At 38.4% G+C, this 9,981-nt stretch overlaps 1 protein-coding gene across 1 annotated transcript; it reads left to right on the top strand.

The window, feature by feature from the left end:
- The first annotated feature begins 5,336 nt into the window (after positions 1–5,336).
- Positions 5,337–7,004, top strand: LOC115722700 (uncharacterized). Its single transcript, XM_030651982.1, has 3 exons — positions 5,337–5,693; positions 5,847–6,066; positions 6,748–7,004. The coding sequence occupies exons 1-3, from the start codon at positions 5,337–5,339 to the stop codon at positions 7,002–7,004; spliced, it is 834 nt and encodes a 277-aa protein (XP_030507842.1).
- Positions 7,005–9,981: the final 2,977 nt, after the last annotated feature.

Genomic DNA, 9,981 nt, shown 5'->3' with positions numbered 1-9,981 from the left:
AGATTCCATGTTTATGCTAGCGCTCCCACTCAATTGCACTACCGTGTTCCCAAAAAGTACGTATCACCCTGACCTAAAAGCAGGCTTAACTAACAAATCAAAGAACACGAATAGCCTTTCAAGATTGAGCCTAATCATAACAGGATTAAGATCATTTGATCTAGGATCAACTTGGCGATATTGACTTGAATAGATTCTACGGTAAGTTTAATTAAATCTAAGTCAAAGTTCAATATCGGTCCCTTCCGATGCATACTCCATGCATCCAACCTGAGCTTTACTTTAACCAATGTTCTGGAAAGAACATAGTATTTCTCCAAATACAAGTAAACTCTTGTTGTAGATTATCATATCAGTAAAACCCTGTGTCTGATAAATCTAGGAAACTTTATTCACATAGTCATGTTTACTTTCCAATGTGTTGACGGCACAATAAACAGGATCAAGTATGTGAAAAGGGTTTCAGATGAATTTATACATTATGTACATATAATCATGAAATAAATCATGTGAACCATGCAACATTAAATGTTATTTCTGATCTATATTAATAAGTAAATCTGATTATATTGAAATGAGTTTTATTTAGGGCATAAAACCCAACATACTGCTCGTTCTTTGTCCAACAGCCTTCGTTTTTGTTGAACTGGCTGGAAGTTGGGATCGATATTCATAACATGTGAAATAATAGAAGGGTCGACGACCATATCCGCATGTGACCAGGAAAAAAATCTAGGTTTGCTCTCATAAATTTTATCAACTCTGATTTTACTTCGAGCAACAAACCCTTTCCAATTTTTGGCTTTCTGATCGGGATAGCTGGATCAATCTCGATCTCTTCTAATTCTTGCACAGGTCCAACATTGCTGCTTGGGTCCCCAAGTTGAGGATCCACATCTTCATCCTCGCCTTGGGAAGTTTCCTACTTGGAAATGTTTTTTCCCTTGTCTGGGCTCTGGCTGGAGGATACTTCCTTCTTAGCCTTGGCCACTGCAAGGTTGTAACATTCTCGAGCAGACTGCTGGTTCCCTCTTAGACACCCTACCCCATTCTTTGTCGGGAACTTTAGGCACGAGTAAAATATTTGCCTTTAAGTCATACAGGGCTGGACGGCCAAGCATTACGTAAAAAGCTGAAGGAACATCCAATATTAGGAACTGTGCCATGATAGTTATGCTCGTCGGAGCTTGTCCAACAGTGAGGGGTAGCCGGATATGTCCTAGAGGTGCAACTCCTTGACTAGATAAACCATAGACAGGCTGTAGGCATGGAGTTAGATCCTTGAGTTGGAGTCCCATCTTTTCGTAAGTAGCCTTGAACAAGATGTTTGAAGAAGCTCCATTGTCGATCATGGTTCTGGCCAACATTTTATTGGCTATCTGGACTTCCACGACCAGCCGATCGTTGTGTAGAAATCTAATCTTGACAGCGTCTTCATCGTTAAAAGTTATGGTTGGCTCTCCTGCTCGTGGAACTTTGGGCTTCTTTTCTTCCACGGCCAGGATGACTTCTTCTAGTTTGTGCTGTGCTGTTCGGGCATACCTCTCCTGAGCTTTGCCCGAATCTCCAGCAATGTGCGGGCCTCCAATAATTACTTGTAAGTGTCCATCTACTAGTGGAGGTAGCAAATCATGTTTTTTTTTTACCTTGGTTGGTCTTTACATACTTCTACAGGTGCCGATTGTTTTTACTTATTAGGAATTCAATTTCCCGGTTCAAGTGGTAACATTCGTTAGTGTCGTGGCCGTAGTCTCAGTGGAACTGACAAAACTTTGTGAGGTCCCTTTTGTTGGTATCTTTCTTCATGGGCCTAGGCTTCTTGTATGGGATCAGCGACTGAGTTGCCATATATACACTTTCTATATCTTTAGTCAGAATACTGAATGCAGTGTATTTGACATGATTCTCCCAGGGAGCCTGTCCGGATTTATCAGTGAACTTTCCTTTCTTCCCGTTTCCTTGCTTGTGGTTGTTGCTTGAATGCTTGCCACTTGAGCTTGAATTATTTGAATAGTTGGGAAGTTAGGCGGATGTCCCAGTGGAAGGAGCCTTTGACTTGCCCGACTTTTGTTCACCTTCCGCTCGTTGAATGGCTTCTTCGAGCTTGATGAAGCCTTCGGCTCATTCATGAAAATCACTAATTGAGTTGAGCGGCCCGTTCTTCCTTATATCTTTCCAAAGTTCACCAAGGACTTTAATGCCCCCCAGTATCGCGAATAACTTTCCATCCTCAGTTACCCGCAAAACTTTGGTCGCTTCCATCATGAATATGCTGATGTATGCCCGGAGTGGCTCGCCTGGTCGTTGCTTAACCTCGACCAAATCTCCCAAATGCAATGGGAGCTGGCATGAGCAGGAGAATTGCGCATGGAATTCCGAAGAGAAGGTTTTCCATGAGCTAAACTTTCCAGGAGCCAACTTGAAATACCATTGCTGAGCGGCTTCTGACAGAGTGGCGGGGAAGATTCTGCAGCATACATCCCCTCGTACTCCTTGCAAATCCATTTGCATCTCAAAGTACTTGAGATGAGAAATAGGATCTTCTCTCCCAGTATACATCTTTCACGTCAGCATTTTGAACTTGTGAGGTAGTGGCTGGAGATTGATCTCTGGTGAGAAGGAGTTCTGCATGCTCGGTCTAACTCAAGATCATTATTACGTTGTCCAGCCATACCGTGAATCATATTTTTCAATTCGTCAAGATGGGCCTGTAGGGCTGGGCTGATCTGCTCGGCATTCAGGTCGATTTGGACTACGTCAGCGTCTTTCTGAGCAGGGATTTTAGTACGGGCTCCAGGCTGCACAATCGTTGTAGTATTCTGTTCTTCCGTTCCCCTTCTTCTGTTTAGATCGTTCCTTAGGTCATGGGCTCCTCCCAACCTTTCGAACACAGAAGAGCCTGGTTGCCTTAGCGATTGATTCGCTTGGTTGACGGGTAGAATGGCACCATTAGTCTGGTTGGAGCCGTCAGGTATGACTCCTCCTGATGAATTACTGGACAAGGTGTGCTCGCCAACCGCTGGGCCCACGAGCGGAACTCGTGACCTTGGATTGGGCGGCTGACCATTAGTAGTCTGGGAAGTATTCATCGTTGGGTCCTCTTCCGTTTCTCCCAGGGGAATGACGTTCGGCGATTGCTGACCTACAGTTTGGTAGGCTCTTCGTATCAGCATGGTGGTTTGCCGACTACGATCTTTCATCGCTGTATGGTGAGCCCTTAATGCATCCATCTCTTTATCTGTCCATTCAGCGAACATACGCCTTTGTTCGTCGAACGCGAGATTTACTACAGCACGCAGTTCGTCCTGATCATGATGCAGAGTGTTGTTATGACCCTGCATGAGTCTGAGCGCATCACAGAGATTTTTTAATTCGCTGGCGTCTCTGATGGTCGTCTGGGCAGTTGTTCCAGGTAGAACAGTCGTATTACGGATGCCCTGGTTGGGTGAGGAACTGTTATTCCCAGTCTCTTGCACAACCGGCGCAATTCCGTTAATAGGAACTGTTTCACCATTCCCCACGCTTCCCGTCTGTCTAGGATTAACAGCAGGCAGAATCCTTGAACTCCCTGGGTTCTGTGATGTAGGATCCAACGTCTGTGAATTTGCTGGATCAAACAGACCTCTACGAGTTTGCACCATCGTATTGGCGGTTGGATGTCGAATAAAGAGCGATTTGTGATCATTCTCTCAATGAAAGCACAAATGTTGACTTCGCTTTTAGCCAATGACAATGAGTCTATTTTATAAGCGTCAAACGATATATAATAACAGATATATAAAGCTATAATAAGACACATGGATTTTATAGAGGTTCAGCTCCAAGCAGTTCGGTAATAGCCTAATCGTCGTTATTTGTATTGACTTAAGATCAAGGAGAAAGATTCCTTTTCTTATAGCTCTTACAACAGTATCTCTGAATATATAATTCTTAGATAATAGTATAGTCTTAGCTTAATTGCGTTTCGACGGATCCCCTGCCCAGTGAATATGCATCACTATTTATAGGGCTAGGAGGCTTGAGGAGGAAGAGTTTCCTCTCTCGTTACAATGCGTATAAACAAAAAGATCGTGGGATCAATGGTGAATGCAAGGATCGTGGGATTGAGGCTGAATACACTGATAGTGGGATCGTGTGTATGTCGTATCCACATAAATTGATCCCTGAGTTATAGGGATTGAGCTAATGACTCATGATGCTGAATTCGCTAAGTGTTTGTTGCTCTACACGGATCGCTGAATATATTGCTCTTGGCATGCCAGCGAGGCATCCTGCTCGGCCTTTCTTCCCGAGTAGGTGTTCCAAGTGGACTCCACGTTTCACCATTCTCGGGATGTCACGTTAGAGTGCAAAAATTGGGATAACAGAGTCAATTTTTTTTCCTGCGTAACCGGTATGACCTCATTCTACTACTTCATTAGCTTGATAAAATAATTTCTGACTATTCTTGTGAGTTTGATTTTTTCATCAGGGACAAAGACAAGCGGACATTGTGTACTTTTTGTTGTAAAAATATCAAGGCTATTTTATTTTTCTATATTTAAAAAAAAATAATAAAAAAAAATCTAAATAAAAATTTTGTGACCGATTTTGTCAATTGAGCTTTCCTAAAAATTCATATTATTTTCTTGTTATGTTTCATTATTTTCTTAGGCACTATTTTTGCTCTTAAGTATTGATTGGTGCTTTATGTGTCATTATGTGTTGTCTTGTTCGTTCTCTGTAAATTAATATGGGGGCATATTTTGAAAAAAATTAAAGAAAAAGGGGGGCATATTTTTTCAATTTTTTGGCTATCTTTTTTCTTTTATTTTTTCTTTTATGGAAACATGTTTTAATTGCAATTTTTATTGTGTTTCCTTTATTTTTGTTAGAGATTCGGTCTTATTTTGTGTGGTGTTTTAGGAAACTTGTTTTTAATTAATTAATTATTTTGTTGTTTCCTTTTCTGGTGGCAATTTCGGATTTGGTTGGGTTTTTTAATTCATAGATTTTGTGCGTATATGTTGTTTCCTTTTTCCAATTAAGGTAACCTCGACCAATTTTTTAAAAAATTTTTTTGGTTTCCTTTTTCCATTTAAGGTAACCTAGACCAATTTTTTAAAAAATCTTTTTGGTTTCCTTTTTTCTCTCCTCACGTAGTGTCTAAGGTAAGGAAGTTACTTTCCTTTTTCATTCTTTTCTGATTATTTGGTAATTAATTAGAAATGATATATATGTTCAACTTCCAACTTACCCACGATCACCACTATTAACACTTCTCTCAATTTTTTTTTCAAAAGTCTAACCCTCTTTAAGTTTGAGAGTGTGCTTGTTTTCTAGGGTTTCAAAGAAAAATGGCGAAAACAAAAAATTCTCAACCGTCCAAGAGGCCCTCTCGTGGCTCTGCTTCTGCATCTCCGATCTCCCCACCTGCGCTGCCTACTCCAGTGATTGGAGTTCCTGGTTCGTCATCTGCTCTGATGAAAACTGCCAGAAATTCGAAGACCCAAGCTCAAAAATCGACTTACAACCTCGCTTCTCCTCCAGTCATTGCATCTCCGATTGCTTCTCCAACTACTGGGTTTGGTGATCATGATGAATCCCATTCATCCGATCACTCTCTTTCGAAGTCTTCTTCTTCGAATGGTGCTCCAAATGTCGAGAAAGCAATGGCTACTTTTCCCACGGTGAGTTCTCAAACAAGGTCCAAGGTATCCACTCCTTAAAAACCCGAAGTGGTTCTGCCCAAAAATGTCTCCAAAGGGAAAACGGTGGTGTCTTCATCTTCAAAGGCCAAAAGTCTCAAAGAAAATCCCCCTTTCGTCTCATCTTCAAATTATTAACCTGAAGAAGGAATTGAGGAGGATCCCGAATCAGAGGGCTTATCCGATTCAAGTGAAGAGTTTGTGCCCAAACAACTACCCTCTGCTGATGATTCTGGGTCTGAAAGTGAAGAACCTGAAGCTGAACCTGTCAGTGCAGAACCTGTTGTTGTCCCTGCTACAATTCCAAAGAAGGACAAAGGAAAAAGACCCATTGTCTCTCCAAGTCATATTCTTCCTCAGAAAAGAAAGAGGCCCTCTGGTATTTCTCTTAAAAACTTCAAGCCTCATTCTCATTATTTTTGTTATAATGATCATGCTAGAGGCATGAAATTTTATGAGAATATGAATTTTACTGTTGAGAAAAATTTCAATGACATTGCTCATAAGCCATTTGCGGTTTATAACATGTTGAAAGAAAGACAATGGGTGGATACTTTGATTGGTTTTGATGGCTATGTGGATCGAATTGTGAAGGAATTTTATGCTAACATCACTGATGAGTTTCTCGATGAGGACTCTTGTATGTTTGGGAAAGTATTTGTGAGAGGACACTGGTATTCCTTTACTGTGAAGGATGTGGATGAAGATCTCAATCTGCCTATGGGAATTGAGACAACTGATGTGGAGTTTGATCGTCAAAAGGTGTTTGGGTATCTCACTAGTGATAATGATGTGGAACTCTCCGACACTATGCATATGTCTCAACTCACCTATCAACATGCTGTTCTCAAGAGGTTTTCCCTATCCAATTGGTTTCCTTGCTCCAATTCGGTAAATGTTTCAAATGAACTTGCCTTCTTTTTGTATAAAGTTTCAATTTGTGCTAAAATTGATTTGGCTGACATGATTTGGGAGAAAATTATTTCTCTTAGAAAGGGCAATAAACATAGGCTCAATCTTAAATTTCCTCATTTAATCTATAAGATTTTATCTGATCAAGAGGAATTGATTCTTGAGAATGAATCAATCGAGATGCCTTCTGTTAGAACCACTTTCAAAGTTCCAGAGAAACATCCTCAAGGAAAATCTGCTAAGAAAAAGGCTCGGTCTGCTTCCCCTGTTATTACTGATGAACCTACTGCTGCATTTGCTTCCACTTCTGCTCCTACAGAAATGGCTGAATTCAACTTGCCATTTTCTCAGTTGTATAGTACGACCACAGAACTTCATGAAGCTCCTCTGATGAGTTTCCTTTAGCATCCTCGAGTCTTTTCTTTAGTGTATCCTTCAGGGCCTTGTTGACTGCTTCAACTTGACCATTCGCTTGGGGATGCGCCACTGCGGAGAAACTTTTGATGATACCATGGTTCGCACAAAAATCATTGAAGGATTCGCTGTCAAACTATTTGCCATTGTCCGAAACTATTTTATATGGCAATCCGAACTGGCAGATTATGTTCTGTTGGGTTTTGTGCCCTAAATAAAACCCATTTCAATATAATAAGATTTACTTATTAATAAATATCAGCAATAACATTTTTATGTTGGATGGTTCACATGATTTATTTCATGATTATATGCATATAATGTATGAATTCTATTTAAGTCCAGAACATATGAATTTGTTAATGATTATAGTGTTGTCAGCACAGTGGAATATAATCTTAATTATTTGTTCGAAAGTTTATTCCCTGATTTGTCAGTTCACTGGATTTAGACTGACATGATAATCAGCGATAGGTATTCTTACACCTTGGATAAGTGTTATGTCCTTTCCAGGGCATTGGAAAAGTTTACCAGTATCGGATGTATGGAGTATACATCGGAAGGGACCGATATTGAACTTTGATTAGATTTGTTAAAATTTACAGTAATATCTATTCAATTCAATATCACCTGTTGATCCTAGATCAAATGATCTTAATCCTGATATGGTTAGGTTCGATGTCAAGAGTATTATACATGTTCTTTGATTTGTTAGTTAAGCCTACTTTTGAACAGTCAGGGTGATACGTACATTTTGGGAACATGATAGTATAATTGAGTGGGAGCGCTAACATAAATATGGAGTCTATAACTTCTATAGGAATTTAGAAGTGAAACGATGATATCCTTCGAGCTTGGCTAAACAGAGATAAATGGTTGAGATCTCATTTCACTTCGCTGAAATATCATTTATACGGAGCTAAGTGTTTTAAGGATAAAATACATTGAAAGTGTAACGGTAACTTAGTGCCTATTCAATGTAGATCATCTATTAGAGGGTCATTGATCAAATGAGGATTATAACAATGGATAACTATTGACGTATCTATATCGTGGAACATATAGAGTGTTCTATATGATTGAGAGTGCAATTCCAAGTTCTAAGTGTTGATTCAATAAGGAATTAATAAGTTAGGGAATTTACTTGGTAAATTCGGTTCGACTTATTGGAAGCTCGGTTATATAGGCCCATGGTCCCCATACTAGTTGAGACCATACTGCTTGTAAGACTTAGTTAATTGATTTTGATTAATCAATTATAATTCTAAAGTTAGACTATGTCTACTCTATGAATTTTCACTAAGCAAGGGCGAAATTGTAAAGAAAAGAGATTCTAGGTTTTATTTGTTAATTAAGAGACTTTATATGTCTAATTAATAAATATATTAAATGACAATATTATTTAATAATTAATTTTTAGTTATTAAATAATTGGAATTGACATTTAAATTGTTAAATTGGAAAATTGTAATTTTTGAGAAAATGGGATTGAAAAATGACAAAATGGAAAAATTCCAAAGTGAGGCCCATTATCCATATCATGGCCGGCCACTATGCAAGCATTTTACCATTTATATTTTCATTATTTTAAGGCCATACAATTCTAACCTAAACCTAGATGGCTTTCTATAAATAGAAAGTGATGGCTTCAGGAAACTAAGACTTGCATCTTATTTCTTTCAGAGAAAAAACTGAGCCTCCTAGCCGCCACCCTCTTCTTCTCTTTTCTTCTCTTCAATTTGGAAATACCCTAGTGATAGAGTAGTGCCCACGCACATCAAGTGGTATCTCAATCATAGTGTGGAAGATTGTGTAGAATTCAACCAACAAGAAGGAGAGAAAGAGATCCTGGTTCAGATCTTGGTGATGCTCTGCTACAGAGAGGAATCAAGGGCTAGAGATTTGAACGGAAGGATTCATTATATTCCGCTGCACCCAACGTAAGGTTTCCTAAACTTTATATGTGTTTATTTCATTGTTTTAGAATTCATATTAGGATGTTAATGAAACTTACATGGTAGTAAATCTAGATCCTGGTAAAATATTTCCAACAACTGGCACCAGAGCCTTGGTAATGATTTACTTTCATGAAATATGAATTAAAACGATGTTATGTGTTGATTTGGATTGTTTCATGTGGTTTATGTGTTATTTGATGAATGTATGTGTTGTACAGAATTTTTTTCCATGAATTTTTTTTTTTTGTTTCTAAAAATATTTTATTTGGATTCCTTGTGAAAAATTAAGCAATTTTGTTTTTTACGGAACTCGATTCCGATAAAAATTGAGAAAGTTATGAATTTTGGAAGTTTCGGGTTGAGTTGGTGCATCGTCTGCATCAGGCACTCGGACAAGCCCATCCGCGCGCGGATTTTAGACAAGCACTCTCTGAGGCGCAGGGTCTTCAGACAGCACACTCGCCCATGTGCACCCTGCTGTCCGCCCGAGGACACCCTGCTCAAGCCGAGTTTTCTCGGCTGGGGACCACCATTCCGCGCGCGTCCTGGGGGTTTGCAGCCTCTCGAGCCTGCACGTGCAGCCTCCTGGGCAGCACACTCCCAAACCCGATTTTCTTGGGATTTTTTTCCCAAAATTCAATTTTTTCCAATTTTAAAACCCTAAATTTAAAATAAAATATCATTTTTAAATATATCTGAACTTAATTATCATATTTTAAATTAATAATATTTATTTTTCAATAGATTATTATTAATTTTGATATTTTGAGGTTTAAATTTAAAAATTGATTATTTTATCTTTTAATTATGGTCAGATTTAAAATTTATTAATTTCTTTAATATTTATATATTATTAATTATAAGATTAGATATTTTGATATTTAACATATTTTAAATTAAAAGATAACTTTATTTTTTTTATTTGAAATATTATATTAAAATTATCTCATATGACAAATTAAATAATTAATAAATTTTAAATTAACCTAGATATTTTTATAGATATTCTA

Source organism: Cannabis sativa, chromosome X (genome assembly GCF_029168945.1).
Source record: "Cannabis sativa cultivar Pink pepper isolate KNU-18-1 chromosome X, ASM2916894v1, whole genome shotgun sequence".
NCBI classification, from domain to species: Eukaryota; Viridiplantae; Streptophyta; class Magnoliopsida; order Rosales; family Cannabaceae; genus Cannabis; species Cannabis sativa.
Note: the sequence above shows the minus strand (reverse complement) of the source record. Positions and strands in the feature narration are given on the sequence as shown.